Source organism: Mytilus edulis, chromosome 3 (genome assembly GCF_963676685.1).
Source record: "Mytilus edulis chromosome 3, xbMytEdul2.2, whole genome shotgun sequence".
NCBI lineage: Eukaryota > Metazoa > Mollusca > Bivalvia > Mytilida > Mytilidae > Mytilus > Mytilus edulis.
In genome coordinates, this window is record NC_092346.1 from 92,397,565 (window position 1) to 92,415,816 (window position 18,252).

Below are 18,252 nucleotides of genomic sequence, written 5' to 3' on the forward strand. Positions count from 1 at the left end.
CAGAACTTTTTCTAGAGGGGGCCCTCTGACTGACCTAAGGGGGGCCCGTTCCAGTCATGCTTCAGTGATTCCCTATATAATCAACCAAATTTTTCCAACGTAAGGGGGGCCGCCCGCCAGGCCCCCCCCCCTGGATCCACCTATGCGATTGGGGGATAAGCCGGCCGCAAACGTAAAGGCTTGTGCGGCTTACGTACTTTCAATTTGAACAACAACAATTAAAAACTGAATAACAAAAAATATAAATTCAAAGTCTGATAAACCATCTGAATTGAACCAATTCAATCACAATATATAGTTACCAACATATAAATTCCCGTTTAGCCGAAAGCGAGGATTGCGTTTCTTAATATAAAAATAAGAAGGTATGATATGATGGCCAATGAGATATTTCTCCACCTAATCTCCGTCTAGTGGACTTAAAGCATTCTATTAAGAATCCAGTCCTTAGCAAGGAAGAAGACCAAAATGGCATAGAATTACACAGCTTTATGTCACCGTACGGCCTTCAACAATGATAAAAAACCCAACACGCATAGTCAATCGTCTTTAAAAGACACCGACATGACAAATGTAAATCAAACGTGAAAACTAACAGACAAAACAATGAACGAGAAAAAAAATATGATATACAGCAACCACTGAATAACCTGACTGGAGAAAGATACAAACAAAATGTAGCGGGGTTGAACTAGCTTGTTGGAGCCAAAACCTCCCCTTAACCTGAATCTATACTGGGACAGTTGTGTAACACTTGCATCATAAGAACACACTATAAAAATCATCTGAAAAAGGGTTTTATTCGTCAGATCGATACAACTAAGCAGAAAAACAACTAATAAATAAACAAACGTGACAGGGTTTTTATACAACCCAGCAACAAAAAAGACACCAGGTACAGATCTGAGAGTACTTGCAGTTACCGAAAGCTAGTTTAGCCCCCTCCCTTTCCCCCCAGTTTAAAGCCAATTATATTTCTTAAGTTTGTATCTGTAACTGTATATTACACATTTCAGGATCCGATCGCGGATATATGCGCACTGGAAGGAGAGCGGGTTGGTTAGTCCAACCGTTGGAGGGCAGCCGTGAATCCCTGAACTGTCTTTTGACATGCAATTTCCTCGTACAGATGTTTCCACTCCACTATTGTTTTTGGAAAAAAGAGTTCTTTCGAATGTCTGTTTTGCAGTCTATTAGTTTGTACGATCTGCTATTGCTGGTTTCTTGTCTTTCCATGATGTTTGTGTATTGAAAGTCATTTAAGTTTTTTGCCTTGACTTGGCGTTTGTTTCTGATCTTTTGTAGTAATTAGTTGGATCAATAGCCTGCACCAATCCATCCACCACTTTGTAGAGCATAGTCAGCCTCTGATGTTTCCTTCGTTCTTGGAGAGGTGGTAGTTTTAGCTTAGAAAGCATATTTGTGACGCACCCGGTGTTTCTGGATTTAAAATCGTGCAAAATGAAACGTGCTGCTCTTTTCTGTATGCTTTCTATTTTTTCTATTTCCCTGATGGTGAGTGGGTCCCAGATGACAGCACCGTATTCTGGTACGGATCTTACCATGGCTAAGTACTAAGTAGGCAAGTTTTTTGCACTCTTGGGGGCACTGGCGCAGGTTTCATCTTAGAAACCCTAGTGTACAGCTTGCCTTGCTTGTTGTTTGCCCTATGTGGTTGGTTCATTTTAGGTCATCAGATATGTTAAGACCTATGTAAGGATTTGTTTGTACCTGTTCTAGTATGTGGTTGTCTAGTTGGTAGAAGTGTGTTGATTTTTGTTTGAAGCTCATTATATAGCATTTTTTTGCGTTAAATTTCATTCCCCAATTTAGTGCCCATACTTCCAGAGCTTTTAGATCTTCTTGGAGAGTTTGATGGTCTTTTGTGTTGTTAATCTCTCGATAAAGTAGTCAATCAGTCGTCTGCAAATAAGCGAACTTAAGATTTTACGCTTTCCGGGAGGTCGTTGATGTGGCACAGGAAAAGCAGCGGTCCTAGTACTGTGCCTTGTGGTACGCCAGAGTCTACGTGGGCATATTCTGAGTGCTCACCTTCTACGACAACCCGCATTGATCGTTTTTGCAGGAATGCTGCTAACCATTTGTTCAGATTACCATCTATTCCGTAACTGTTTAATTTAGCCAGTAGTTTGTCATGTGGCACAGTGTCAAATGCCTTTTGAAAAGTTGAGTTTAGCCATATCGAGTTGAATGCCACTGTCGAAACTCTTTAGTAGGTCTTCTGTTGTAACTAAGAGCTGTGTTGTACATGAGTAGCGGTGGTATTTGTGAGTTCGGATCTAATTTTGTGAATACTGATTTGAATTGGTTGTTTAGAATTTCTGCCTCTACTTTGCTGTCGTTTGTGAGGCCTCTATTTGACTTTAGTGGTGCTACTCCCATATTATCTTGTTTCTTTGCTTTCATATAGTTCCAGAATGGTTTAGAACTATTCTTTTCAAAACCTGCATTGATGATTTCATTAATATAGTTCCATTCTGCTTTTCTAAATTGGCGTTTGCAGTCTTTTTGGTATTGTTAATATTCTTTGTAGCTTCCAGTTTTTCTAGCATGTTTTTGCAACCTTGCTTGCCTGTTTAGCATTTTGCGTAGTTTTCTGTTTAACCATGGAACAGAGTGCTTTTTCTTTATCATTTTAGATGGTTCATTGGTGTCAATTGTTGCCTGTACTCCGTTCTTGAATGTTTGCCAGGTTTTATCTATTGGCATATCGTGTATATGATTATAGATGTCCTTTGTTATCATATTTATGTCCGTTTTAATCTGATCCCAGTTTGCTTTCCCAAACATGTATCGTTTCTGTGGGCGTTGTTTACAATAGTATGGTTTTATCAATGAGTATGTAACGACGATATCATGGTCTGAAATGCATTGCCAGTTGATTTAATAAGGGACGGGTTGTTTGTGAATACCAGATCCAACAGATTTCCCTCACTTGTTGGTTTGTCGTGTATTTGGACAAGGCCATTTAATAGATAGGTTCATACGTGCTTGTTGTACTTCTTTATCTGGTGCTTCTGTTTTTATCTCCATATTTATCCAGTCGATATCTGGGCAGTTGAAATCTCCAGCAATAATGATGTGATTTGGTTTTCCTGTAGTTAACTTTTCTAGTGATAGTTTAAGATTTGTTATGTCTTTCATGTTTCTGTGAGGAATGTAATATGATGCGATGAAAAGATCTTTGCTGTTTTTCAATTTGATTTTAGCCCATTCAATTTCGCAGCCTGTGACATGTTCAATGAATTCAGTTGAAATGAGATCTTCATGTATTCCTAAGAATACTTCGCCCCCAAGAGTGCCTCTATCATTTCTGTAGATTTTAAAGTTCTCTGGGAAGACTTCAGCTGATTTAATTGCATCTGTCTTCATTGGTTTACCTGGTTTAATTCCTTTGAGCCAGGGTTCAGTTCCACATATGATGTCTGGTTTGATGTAATGTATGGAAGCTGATAGTTCGGCTTTTTTGTCAATGATACTGTAGCAGTTTACCGTCATAATACGTAGGTTACCGTTTGGCGGTAATTTAAGTACATTTGAATTGGTGGACTTTGTACTTTGTGTAAGGTTACTGCTTCTTTTGCTGTTTCTACTGTGTCTATTTCCAATGGATTTTGGGCTACTAGTATGCATAAACTGGATGGTTATATAAAATCGTTGATAATTTTATAAAGTAAACGAACGGATTATCGGGTTAAGCTTGAAATGCAAGTAAGTAACTTTTGAATGATTAATATCGGGAACAGACAGACAAAAACATTATACCCTGTGGATATCAAAACACATCTACCTGACGTTGCTGGATATGTATAAATATCAACAATAACATAAGTACAGATCTGTTACTGATAGCTAGGTTAACACCAATGACAACTTATAAAAAATTATGTATCTATAAGGACTCACATGTCAATCAGTACATATCCAACATCCAAAGGATTTAGTGTAAAAACAGTCAGAGAAAAGTTATCAGTTTTTTATGCAAATTGAGAAATTTGAAAAATACACACGGAAGTTACGACAATGCGTGGATAATGTTCAAGGATACTAAATATCTTTATGGGATGAGTCAAAATATTTTTATAATTGTTAAAGAAAAGGGAAAAAGCATCAAATCCAACGATCGTTACTGCATTGGCAACATGATTTGTGTGTCTAGTCCCACTTCAACACAAAACAAACTCATTAAAAGTATAATGTAATAAGGCATATAAAATCAATTCGTGGCTACGAAAAAAAAATATTGATACAATATACTAATGCTGTCTGCTACAGGTCTCAATAATTCACTTTTCTAGATGGAAATGCACACAAGCATAAAATACAAACCACTACAAAACATTCGTCATTCGTCATTCGTATTAAGAAATAACGAGAATCTTACCTTTCATAGTCATTTTTGAAGACACCCATTTCCTCTCCTAGTGACTCAGCATATAAGGCCCATCCCTACGTTAAAAAAAAGTAAAACAATATTTGCAATGCAATTTTCATAAGAATACATACAGTTTTATATATGTATATTTGAATAAGTATGTATCGCCCATGTTTGAAGAAAATCATGCACACACAATTCATGACTAGATTCTGAATCATTTATTTCTTATCTGATAACTATTGAAACCTTTATATTTTTATTTCTTTTTAGAATATTTGAACAAATATATTCTCTAAACACAGTGAAGTAGATACAAGAATATGAATATATCAATGCAATTCACAATACTTAATTAAATAAGAACTATTTTTACTGACCTCAACATAAGCAGTATATGATGGAAAAGCTGTCGGCACCATGTAAGTCCAATCTACGGCTGTGGTTCGGAAAAGTGGAATTTTTGCAACACCTTGATAGCTTAGCTGTAAGGAACATATATAATATAAAGAATTATCTTTTCGATAAGAATACTAGATTTTGTTTTAGGGGAATATCTTATGTACCTTTGTGTCAGATGTCACAACTACAAAAAAAAAGGGATTGATGGAATCCGATGATTGTTTATTTCACAATAAAAATTACAAAAGAATAGATTTTGTTGTGCCTTATTTACGTCTGAAAAAATCACGTGTTGAAGTGAAAGAGTTTTTGTTGTCTTTTTGTGTTGCAGTGTTTCAACCTGACTGGCTTAAATTCCTCGCCAGCTTTATTCCCTTCACTGTTTGAGTCAATGTAATATCTACCACAGCATTAACTAGTCAAAATATTTCTTTTCGACAAGTTATAAAAGAAGAAAAATCTTACATAAAAGATTCCAGGACCCAATCTAAAATTATAACAGACGACACCATAGTTAAACTAAAACCGAACAGGCAATCTTTGATGGATTTGTTGCGGGGTACTTTTGTTGCTGTTATTTTACATGTCTTATTTAAATATCTATTTAGCCATTGGTATAACCGTTATGGAATAACCGTTTCACAGATGATATCGGATATGTTCCTTATGTCGTTACTACAACACCCTTCCCTTTTCACGAATGTGACCTACCGAAATAGACTATTTATCGGATTTGTAATAACATAAGCAACACGACGAGTGCCACATATTGAGGAGGATCTGCCTACCCTGCCGGATCACCTGAGATTACCCCCAATTTTTGGTAGGGTTCGTCTTTAGTCTTCTGTACTATTATTTGTCTGTTTGTCTTTTTATTTTTAGCCATGACGTTGTCAGTTTATTTTCGATCTATGAGTCTGACTGTCCCTCTAGTATCTTTCAATCCTCTTTCAGTGATTTTTTAGTATCAATTTTAATGTCCAACGTCATTAGTTGCCTTTAATAAATCTAAACCTTTTTTTGTCATTAAGTGATATTTGTGTTGATGGAACATATATATGTGATCACCTTTGTTAATTTAAGTCAATACTTTCTTTGTTTCTAAGTTTCGGGTGATTTAGAGCATGACTGTCTGTACAGACACCGGTTTATTGTTTTTTATACAGAAGTTTTGCCTCTTGATTTGTGAAGGAGTTATTATGGAGGTCCGTGTGTTCTATAACATGGGAACTTTGCTTTTACTTATAGGAAACGCATGCTCGCTTTCATTTATTCTATGTTTTTGCGGCAGAAACCTTTTTGTATTTTTATAGACAAAAGACAATATTTATTGCACAAATACATTTACATTAAATGGTTATGGCATACAGTATTGAGACAATAAACTGAATAAAAGACTATAAATATGTGTGTATCGACATCTACATAGTGCAGTACCAACCTGTAAATGATGTCCAGGAAGGGCTTCATGCAGAGCCAGATCAACAAAGTTAAACGTCGGACTGAAATATTGAAACGGCTTGAAAACAATTTTTAAATATAAAGCTTAAAAAAATAACGGGAATATTATAATAAGCAATATCTGAAATTTGTTATTTTTGCTGGTATTTTTTTTTTACACTTTTAAAAAAAAGCTGGATTTTTTTGTTAAACATGGATAGGACAGCTATTCAGGTATTGTAGGTTTTCTTGGGGGAAGATTTTTCTTTCATTTAATAATTTGATTTTTTAGGTTGTGTACTAATTATAGTTTAGAACTGATCAAAAACATTTTAATTGCTTGATGTAATATGAATATTTTGATTAGCCTCAGGGCTTTGCTCTGTGGTTCACTGTGTATGAAATTATGCATCTTTGGCTACCTCTAAATGTTTTTCTAATTATTAGCATGTGATGTTTATTTCCGGCAGTTCCTTGGACAGTATTTATCTTATAATTATCAAAAGAATCGAAAAAGAAGCATACAAGTTTATTACCATCACGGGTATATTTTCTGTTGCAATAATTAACTTAATATAATGAATTGTGTTTACCTTTCATCCGGATGAAACAAATTAGCATAAAATATTCCAGGACGAGATCCATCAGGTGACACTTGCTGATACATACCTCCAGGCCCATCTGTCAGAGATGGTCTTACCCTGAAATTTGATAGAAGGTAGACTATATAACTTACACAGGGAATTACAGTCCCATTAAGAAATACAAACATGTCCCAGTTCCCTTTATTGTATTTATACCACTTCACAAAAAAGCATTTCACGTACGTATGATATAAGTGGTATCACATTATATTAAGAATAAATGCTGAACCCGATTTATGTTGATATATTGAGATCAGACGTGGCACGGTACTTGTCTATCCCAAATTCATGTATTTGGTTTTCTTGTTATATTTGTTATTCTCGTGGTGTTTCTGTGGTCCGTTTCTGTGTGTGTTACGTTTCGGTGTTATGTCGTTGTTCTCCTCTTATATTTAATGCGTTTCCCTCGGTTTTAGTTTGTTACCCCGATTTTGTTTTTTGTCCCTGGATTTATGAGTTTTGAACAGCGGTATACTACTGTTGCCTTTATTTATGCAATATATTTAAATTGAAATTTTGGAATAAAGTGATAAAGGCATAACAAAAAGGTAATATATAATAAGTGCCATCATCTGATACTTAAAAGATACCAAAGGGGTAGTGAAAGTCGATGATGAATTCTCAATTATTTTCAAATTATGTTAATTTTATTTATAAATGAAAAACATGGAAATTGCTTTATACTCTATAACAGAAACGTCAATTGTATTGTCCCTCAAATGGCAAAAAATGCCAACAACTTTGACCAATAAGGGTTATTTTACACATAGCAGTTTCGAAAAAAAAAATGACCCGACCGTTTCTTCAAAACAGACTTTGTAACAAAACGTTGTTTGAGGAAACTTTAAATTTTGCTTAGATTATTTTTGAAAAACTTCAAAAGGGGATAATAGGAAGTTTTGGCATTTCCAATTAAATCTCAAAGTCCAAAGTCCAAAGACAAATATGGAAAACACAATTGAAAAAAAAATTATATGTCACACTAATGCTGTGCGCATCTGAAGGATTTTTGTTTTAAAGATTTACAATTATATAAAAGCTTTCCGATTTTTGCATTGCAGGAAACAAAAATTAGACTTTGATAAACCGCTATGTGCATATTAATTTTAATACTATGATATTCTGCGGGTTTTTTTTTCACGTATCTACGTATTCAAACATATTTGACTTGTACAGGTTTTTGGTTTGAGTATTTTTAATGAAGGTAAATTCCCAAAAGGAACGAAATTCGATAAGTGGTTTCTAGAAGTTGATTAAAACAATTTAGGAAGTAGGTAAAATTGTATCAATGACCTGTTTTTCCAACAATCTAATTGCAAATTGTATATAAAAATATTATGAAAACAAACCTCAACAAAATGACACCTGCAATTCATTACCCTTTGGAGATAAGATTACTATTTAGTCCCTCCTCTTTTTCACTCTTATTCCAGGCAAATATACTTACTCTAGAGGCAGATTTGGAAGGTTTTTGAATAGTTTGGGAAGATTAGGCTGTATTCTTTTAAATATTATATCTTTATATTCCTCTAATATTGCATCCTACAAATACAAGGATTTAAATATTAATACATAATATATGAATAATAGAAGTACCTTTTGTGTCATTTTTAGCTCACCTGGCCTAAAAGGCCAAGTGAGCTTTTCTCATTACTTGGCGTCCGTCGTCCGTCGTCTGTCGTCTGTCGTCCGTCGTCCGTCGTCGTTAACTTTTACAAAAATCTTCTCCTCTGAAACTACTGGGCCAAATTTAACCAAACTTGGCCACAATCATCATTTGGGTATCCAGTTTAAGAAATGTGTCCGGTGACCCGGCCAACCAACCAAGATGGCCGCCATGGCTTAAAATAGAACATAGGGGTAAAATGTAGATTTTGACTTATAACTCTGAAACCAAAGCATTTAGAGTAAATCGGACATGGGGTTAAATTGTTTATCAAGTCAAGAACTGTCTGCGCTGAAATATTCATGTGAATCGGACAACCGGTTGTTTGGTTGCTGCCCCTGAATTGGTAATTTTTAAGGAAATTTTGCCGTTTTTGATTATTATCTTGAATATTAATATAAATAGAGATAAACTGTAAACAACAATAATGTTTGTTTGTTCAGCAAAGTAAGATCTACAAATAAGTCAACATGACTAGCATGGTCAATTGACCCCTTAAGGAGTTATTGCCCTTTACAGTCAATTTTTAACAATTTTCATAAATTTTTGTAATTTTTTGAAAATTTTAACAACATATTTTCCTCTGTAACTAATTGGCGAAGTTCATTATAGATAGAGCTAATTGTAAGAAGCAAGAATGTTCAGTAACGTAAGATCTACAAACACATCACCATCACCAAAACACAATTTTGTCATTAATCCATCTATGTCTTTTGTTTAATATGCACATAGACCAAGGTGAGCGACACATTAAGAGCCTCTAGTTTGTCTGTTATTATTTGTTACCGTTTAGAACCCCTTTTAACAGATTTTGCTCAAAGGAGTTGTGATCATGTAACATTTGTCTCGTAAATATGATTTAAAATGTAAACATCCCACTTTTTGTCAGAAGTGGGACTTGCAACCGGATATTGAAATTTATTGAAAGTGCATTTGTAATTTAATTTTGTATTTGTGAATAGGGAACTGTTACTAACCTTACATTTTTTGAGAGAAAAATAGTTGAATCTATCAATTATTCTGAAATACTATTATTCCCAAATAGAATCAAGCCCACTTAATGTTCAAACTAATGAACACTTAAAAGGAAATGCAATCATAGATTCTTTATTTCTTTACAGTTGATGAGTATAAAAAATGGGGATGGAATTAAACTACTTTCTGTATGTGTTGGTTTTCATCGAGAGAAGCTCTGTTGTTTTTCAAAAGCGCCTACATTATAGTAAAATTGAGAATGGAAATGGAGAATGTGTCAAAGAGACAACAACTCGACCATAGAGCAGACAACAAACGAAGGCCACCAATTGTTCATCAATGCAGCGAGAAACCCCCGCATCCTGAGGCGTATTGATTAAACTGTGATCTATTCATGCATGTAATCGAAGAAACGTAGATTATATAATAAGGATTCTGGGGAGGTTTCAAAAGACGAAAATGAATAAATCAAATACTACAAGATCTGCTCAGGAGTTTCAGTTTGAAACCAAAATCACAGGTTATGGGAAAATTAATTCATCTAATACCTCATCTATAACTATATTATTATCATTTCCAAAATAATGATGAACTCAAATGAGTTCGAAGGCCTGTGTTTAAGAAGTTGACTGTACCGACATACTGCAAAAAAGGAGCCGACTTTTTCGGACGATCTGTGGTAAGTTAAGATGACAGTAATTTACAACTGTTGAAATCTTGCCAAATACAGCAAATACTGGTATGGTTGTACCCTCAAGGAGAATATCTGCACCAGCAGTGACATTGATCTAGGAATCTAGTGATTGTAGATAAACTCATCATAAATATCAGGTTTAAACATTTATCAGCCAGACACGCACTTCGTCTACAAAAGCATCATCAGTGACGCTCAAATCAAACAAGTTAAAAAAGGCATAATAAGGTACGAAGTTGAAGAGCATTGAGGACCCAAAAATATCGGAAAGGTTTTGCCAAATCCAGTTAAATAAGTCTTTAATGGGATAAAAACTACTTATGTAATTCTTGAAAACAGATAATTTATAATTATGACCATATCAATGATAATGCATGACAGCACAGAAGTGCTAACTACTGCGCTGGTGATACCAACGAAGATAAACTTTGACTCATTGGTTGAAGGTACACTCATCATAGATATTAGGTTTACAATTTTGTTCGCTAGATAACTGTATTCGATATGTATAAAACCAGTCAACTGTATCGCATTCCATGTAGTAAACAAGGCAACTGTATCGGATAAAAAGTAGTAAACAAGTCAACTGTATCGGATTACATGTAGTAAACCAGTCGACTGTATCGGATAACAAATAGTAAACCGGTCAACTTTATGGGAATACATGTAACAAACCACTCATCTCTATCGCATTCCATGAAGTAAACAACGCAACTGTATAGGATAACATGTAGTAAACCAGTCAACTGTATCGGATAAAAAGTAGTAAACAAGTCAACTGTATCGGATTACATGTAGTAAACCAGTCGACTATATCGGATAACAAATAGTAGCTTATTAATCTATTGCAATAAAAAATCATAATATATAATAAAATTTGTAGATTTAGCTAACAAAGTCCTTATATTTGTATAAAGTAACATTCGTTTATAATGGAAAATTGTTCTAACGTTGAATAAGCTACAATTAAAAATTGCTTGCTGGTCCCTCTCTGTGATTACCATTATATTACGCTGGTTCATTTCCCAATCAATCTGTCACCAAGGGAAGATAAATAAATCGATTTTCGTTCATAGTCTTTTTCAAAAATGATGAACGGTTCTTTATATTGGTATGTAATCATTTTTAACGTTTCAAATTTATGAAATTATAGTCGTACATCAATGTTTTTGATACACCAATAACAAAAACTGAAATATATTGAATTGATACATTTTGTAATTATTCAAAATTATATCAGAAACCTAAACTTAATTATAAAATAATGAACCTGTTAAGGGGAGAGAATACTCGCATAACTTTTTCGAATTGGCACATAATACAACGAAATGTCACTCTTGCATACAAATGGCACATCAATATAATTAATTATCTGCGAAATCGTCCCCCACCTTCAATGATGATTCTAAATTATAAATATAACCAAAAGTTGTTAATCTATAGATAGTTAAGACTAATGAAAGCTAACCCAATGTAAAAATATTTCTTTGCAATTTTTGAAAACTTCCTCAGAAAAATACTCGAGCCACTTGACTTTCATAGCTCAAAATTAACGTTTTTACACAATATTTGAATAAAGTAGTTGAAGATTATTCGCTTCCCAAAGTGTAAGACGCAATAAAAATCGTATGCACCATCCTACCGAAATACGGATTTAATTAAGTCCTGAACATTTCGACATTTCTTCGTATATTTTGAACAAAACCGGTTTAACCAAATCACAAGTACGTGTTAAGATCCGACTAAATACCTATTTTCCTATATGGTCAGGTAAAGTTGCTACAAATAGTAAACCGGTCAACTTTATGGGAATACATGTAACAAACCACTCATCTCTATCGCATTCCATGAAGTAAACAACGCAACTGTATAGGATAACATGTAGTAAACCAGTCAACTGTATCGGATTACATGTAGTAAACTAGTCGACTGTATCGGATTACAAATTGTAAACCAGTTATCTATATCTGCATCGGATTACATGTAGATATTATTCATGTACTTACTGTGCTGTTTAGTAGAAATTTTGGATCATTTTTAATTAAGTCGAAGACCTCTTTGGTTGTTCCTGTAAGGTTTAGTCTTTTAAAGATCTATTAAAAAGATATAAAATCAAGTTTTAGGAATTATGAAGTATAAGACAGCTGTTCGTCGGTTTTGAAATGGTTTGTGCAAATTAAATATTTCATAAAAGTGTCGTTGAAGAGCAATAATTACGTAAATTAGAGTTATTTGTCAACCAATAATTCCTTCTAAGTGTTAAATAAAAATTTAATAGAACTCTGAAAAAATAACTGTGTGGCCTTTGAACATTCGCCATACACAAACAAGAAAAATACTTTAATAAGGAGCGTAAAACCCACATATTCGAAAAGCTGACGAGAAGTACAAACCTCAATAATACCAATATAATATTTAACTATTTTGAACGACCCACATTTAGGCTACCTTAGAACATACATGATAGAATTTCTTAATAGAATTATCATGTGTGTGAGTCAGTTTACTACAATTTATTTATACCTTTTGGATTTCTGATGATATCCGGTGGACTTCATCAATGCCTTTTTGGTGAACCTCTTCTGGTTTCAGTGGAAGTGATAAATGCCATTTTAGACAAGCTTCGTAAAACTCGTTACCATGTGTCCAAACGTTAACTCCAAAAGCCTGTCTTAGGTGTTTCATGTAAGTCTAGAAGAAGAATTAAATAAAATCGAATATTTAAAAAACTGATACTGGCTTCCATAAAAAATGACTGGTCTCACTTTGATTGACCATAAGAAAAATATATAAACAACAATACTGAATATTTGCTCCTTCTCTTTAATCATTTTATTGATAAAAAAAAAAATCAGGGGCATCAAAAAGAAAAAAGTAAAATCACAAAAATATTGAACTACGAGGAAAATTGAAAACGGAAAGTCTCTAATCAAATGGTTAAATCAAATAATGAAACACATCAAACGAATAAACAACAACTGTCATATTCCTGACTTGGTATATGCATTTTCAAACGTAGAAAATGGTGGATTGAAGCACCTTGTTTTATAGCGACAAATCTCTCACTAAATGTCCATATCGGAACAATTATACATGTACCGTATTTAGGTCAATTTAATTGATTTGCAAGATATAAGCTGTTAAAATATTGTCATTCTTTTATTTTTTTTAACACATTAAAATGATTAAAGGTTCGTTTCACTTTTTTCCTGTTTCAAATTGTTTTTCGCTTAAGAGAGAAGCAGAGAGTATCACATATTCGTCTTCAGTTTAACTCAATCAAAAATCGAACCCAAATTTATCATCGTTGTTCCAAGCATTCTGTGACGAGATGGTTGATGCAACACGAATGAAATCATCTTTAAATTATACAAAAAACCAAGTGTATGTTATATTGTGTACTTGCATTTTGTATGTAATCTTTCATCTCTGTTAATGAAGTTAAATATTTCTGTATTACTTCTTTTGCCCGGCGACGTAGTTCTGCTCTGAAAATAAGAAAACATGTTTCAATAATCAATACTTCCATATCTTGTTTTAATCTCCTATTCTAATGTTTGTGCATTAAAATTTGAAGAATTCGATCCATCTAGATCTAAAGTAAAAACGGTATTATGTGGTGTTCTGTGGAAAACAGACGCTGCTATATTTTATTTTATTGTCAATGAATATTATGTTGTATTATGTCGGTGCGTTTACATTTCATCATTTGAAATATTAATTGTAAAAAAACGTTAAACCTTATACTATTTCCTCGTTTATTGCAAGTTATGAATTTTATGGTGTTTGCACTTTCTGTGTGCGCATGACTTTATGACTATGTGCTTGACTTATGGCATGGAATTATCTTATCAATTTCTACAATTTTCCAAAAGCCATTACCGTTTTAGTACCCTTATTTATACCAAAAAAAACATTCTGTAAAGATCTACCACCAAAGTGTCATTGATAAACTTTGACACGTTGACTAATTGTACTCTTACTTCTTATCGTCTGGTATTGACGTAGCATTGTCTAAGGTGTCATTGAACGGCAGGTACAGTTGGAAAGCTTCTGGCTCCGATGTTATGATGTCTTCAAATCTCTTTATAACACGGAACTAAAATAACATTAGGGTATATATATATATATTATATTGGTATTATTGAGGTTTGTACTTCTCATTGGCTTTTCGAATATGTGGGTTTTACGCTCCTGATTAAAGTATTTCTTAAGTTTGATCTACGGACTCACGAAAATTGTCAAGTGTTATTTTTGTTTTCTAAAACTGGATCGACACTTCAGCTATTGCTAAATCAAAAAACTATTCAGAAACTAACTTAGCTAAAGGTTATTACTTCTTCAGTCAAAGTTGACCTCTTATGCATTTCTTATGTGGTGCTTATATGTGGGTATCAGCGTTGCTGGTTAAAGTATTAAGAAAATCTCGTTGAACGCACGAAATATATATTTACGTTTATAAGAGATGAAAATCACAAAAATACCGAACTCCACAGTTACTAATTAGAAGACTGAATACGTTTATTAATATACATCCAAATTAACTCAAAATGAAGATGCGTGAAGAGGCTATCTAGTAATTGCATTCGGTGTATTGTGCATGGTAATATACTATATGTTAACTAGTTGCATACTTGGTTGTCATCAAATGTATTTTGGAAAAAAACATCTGTGTCTATTAACTTACATAACGGTCATCGGTATGTGATTGCAACTTCCAATTTCATGAAAAGCATTATAAATTTGGATATGTGAATAAACTTCTGAAATGCTTATATATGAGTGTTCTATAAGTACAAAATAAAAACATATAAAGTCATCCCGTTTGTCGTAAAGCTTACTTTTCAATCAGTCCTCACTCAAATGATAAAAAAAAAGTAAAATCACAAAATACTGAACTCTAAGGAAAATTCAAAACAAAAAGTCCATAATCAAATGGCAAAATCAAATGATAAAACACATCAAACGAATGGACAACAACTATCATATTTCTGACTTGGTACATGCATTTTCAAATGTAGAAAATGGTGAATTGAACCTGGTTTTATAGCGCTTGTATGACAGTCGCATCAAATTCTATTACATTTACAACGTGAACTAAACAGACACAATAGGTAAAATAGTCAAAATAGAGTCAAAGTATGGGTACAGCAGTCATCACTGTTTGACAATCTCAAAACAAACATCCAAAAAAGGTACAAAAAACCACATGCATTTGTTACTTACGCTTAACCACTCACTTGTACGACAATCGCATCAAATTCCATTATATTGACAAAGATGCATGAACAAATAGGGATACAACAACAACAACACGAACCCCACCACTAACTTTAAGTGTGGAGTCGCGTGTTTGACTCAAGCTGAACTGTTGGGATATATGAGTAGTTTCTTGTAAAGAATTCAAAGCATGGAAATATTCGACTAACGCTTGTTTATCCCTTTTTAACATATATATGATTGACAATCATTACCTTTTTTTTTTATTGACGCCTATTTAATTTTATTTTAGAAAAGTTTACACTAAATGACACCTTAACTGAATAAAACCATTACACACCTTTACAAACTTTTAAGCGAAAGATTGATATTTCTTTGTGTCTCTATAATCATTTTTATCTAACCGATTATCCAATATGGGAAAATTTGATATCATAACTTTAAAAAACAGTAAACTGCACTTTCGATTAAATTCTTTACAGTGCGAATTTATTTTGTATAAAAGCATGACAATATCATAATGATTTCTGTTAACAATAAATGTTACTTTCAAAACAATCCCGTTTTTTAAAAGGAAGGTAACTCTTCTACTAAAAGGATATTGTTTTTATTAAGGGACGTAGCACAACTTTTAACCGTGTATTAAAATAAAACATGCCCACTGATATTAAATGTATATGGTTTCAACGTGTTCATGTTCAACCAATAAGATTCATAGATCTGATAGCTAGGAGGTAAGATACTATATCATTTAACAACTCGTGTAACATTGTTTAACCTTTTCAATATTATTTTTTTGACAGTTTCTTATTTTTTTTGTTTGATAAAATCAAACGTATATGTATATAACAAACGTTTTCACAATTTAAATAACTACAAAAAACAAATTAAGAATAACATAAGGTGTAAACTAATGTATTTTACTATAACTCTTACCATAGATGCATTATGATTTGTATGACCTTCACTTATAGCTTTATCCATTCTAGCCTTAAACTGGTTCATCTATCAAGAAAAATATTCTGTTTTGCTATAAATTGTTAATATATGGGCGACCTTCAGCCCCTAGTAGTATTCATATTGTTTCACATATTTCTTTTGTCATATCTACTGGAGATGGGAAGACTATTACACATAGATTTAATACTATCAATTCAAATATTTGGATAGTCCTTGCCATAGAAAAACATTATATATTACCATGAATGTTCGGTTTTTTGTTTGTTTCGTAATATTTTTACACAAGTGGGTATAAATGAAAGCATACAATTATCTCTTATACGTTAAGCACAGTCATTTTTTTTATGATAAAGTTGAAAAGTATATTGATCCCTTAAGGGTGAACAGTGCAAAGCAAAAACTTAAGAAACCCTTTCATTCATATCTATTAAGTATTATGAAATAGCAGCCACTTTTGTCATCTTTTTTTTATTTTGATAGTTATTCAGTTCTTTTTTATATATAAAGAAGCAAGAAATCATACATGCCATGTGAAAAAAGTTGAAGACATGGTATTCATCATTTATCATGTTTATAAAATAGAATATGTGTCTTTACAAAACATTATTTGATAGGTATGCATTCTACATCTACATCTACATCGTTCAAATGAAAGGGTCTAAGACCCATCACGCAAGTTCTTATTAAGTCATTCAATATGGTGCTCATTAAAAACATATTTACATGCAATGGAAGTAGGAAAGAAGAAATCTAACCTGCATTGGATATTTCCCTATCCTTTTTTTTTCTTTTTCAGTAAGGTTCATATTCTTAGGGAAGGAGAAATCGTACCTGCATTGGGTATTTCCCCATTTTTGTTATAAAGCTTTCAAAGTCAGTAAGGTTAATATTCTTAGGGAAGGAGAAATCGTACCTGCATTGGGTATTTCCCTATTTTTGTTATAAAGCTTTCAAAGTCAGTAATGTTAATATTCTTAGGGAGGCGAAATCTTACCTGCATTGGGTATTTCCCTATTCTTGTTATAAAGCTTTCAAAGTCAGTAAGGTTCATATTCTTTGGTAATTCCTCAACATCAGCTGAAGGGTCAATTTGTGGTCCTTCTAAGAAATTAACTGGATTGACAGCAGCATACCTGAATACAGATTTAATCATTTTACATGTAGTTAATTCAACATGTCCTTCACATATTATCATTCTATATTCATTAAAAGTATTAACGGATTGAATGTCTTAATTGATAAAAACAATTATTACTCTTTGACATATTCCAGAAAAAAAGACAAAATATAACCCATAGCACAGTAATTAAACTCATCATAGATACCAGGATTAAATTTTGTATTTACGCCAGACGAGCGTGTCGTCCACATAGACTCATCAGTGACGCTCGAATCCAAAAAGGTATAAAGGCCAAAAAGGACAAAGTTGAAGAGCATTGAGCACCGAAATTCCTAAACGTTTTGCCAAATACAGCTAAGGTAATCTATTCATGAAGTTGAAAAGCCTTAGTATTTAAAAAAGTTCTAAATTTTGTAAACAGTTTAATTTAAAAATATGACCATATCAATAATAATTCATGTCAGCACTGGGCTGATGATACCTCCGGGAATTAAAACTCCACCAGCAGTGGCATCGATCGAGTGGTTGTAAATGGATTCCTCATAGATACCAGGATTAAATTTTGTATTTACGCCAAACGCTCGTTTCGTCTACATAGACTCATCAGAGACGCTCGAATCCAAAGAATTTATAAAGGCCAAAAAGCACGATGTTGAAGAGCATTGAGGACCAACATTCCTAAATGTTTTGCCAAATACAGCTAAGATAATCAGTAATAGAAAGCAGTAACTGATT

The 18,252-nt window shown here is 33.2% G+C and overlaps 1 protein-coding gene across 1 annotated transcript in view; it reads right to left on the minus strand.

Moving 5' to 3' along the window:
• LOC139517772 (uncharacterized) overlaps positions 1-18,252 on the minus strand; it is a gene marked incomplete in the record, with an annotated part of 65,929 nt that overhangs the window by 27,682 nt on the left and 19,995 nt on the right. The window contains 10 exon segments of the mRNA XM_071309160.1: positions 4,406-4,470; positions 4,777-4,881; positions 6,240-6,300; positions 6,832-6,939; positions 8,330-8,424; positions 12,224-12,310; positions 12,741-12,908; positions 13,624-13,705; positions 14,201-14,316; positions 16,374-16,442. Coding sequence (XP_071165261.1) covers positions 4,406-4,470; positions 4,777-4,881; positions 6,240-6,300; positions 6,832-6,939; positions 8,330-8,424; positions 12,224-12,310; positions 12,741-12,908; positions 13,624-13,705; positions 14,201-14,316; positions 16,374-16,442 — 956 coding nt within the window.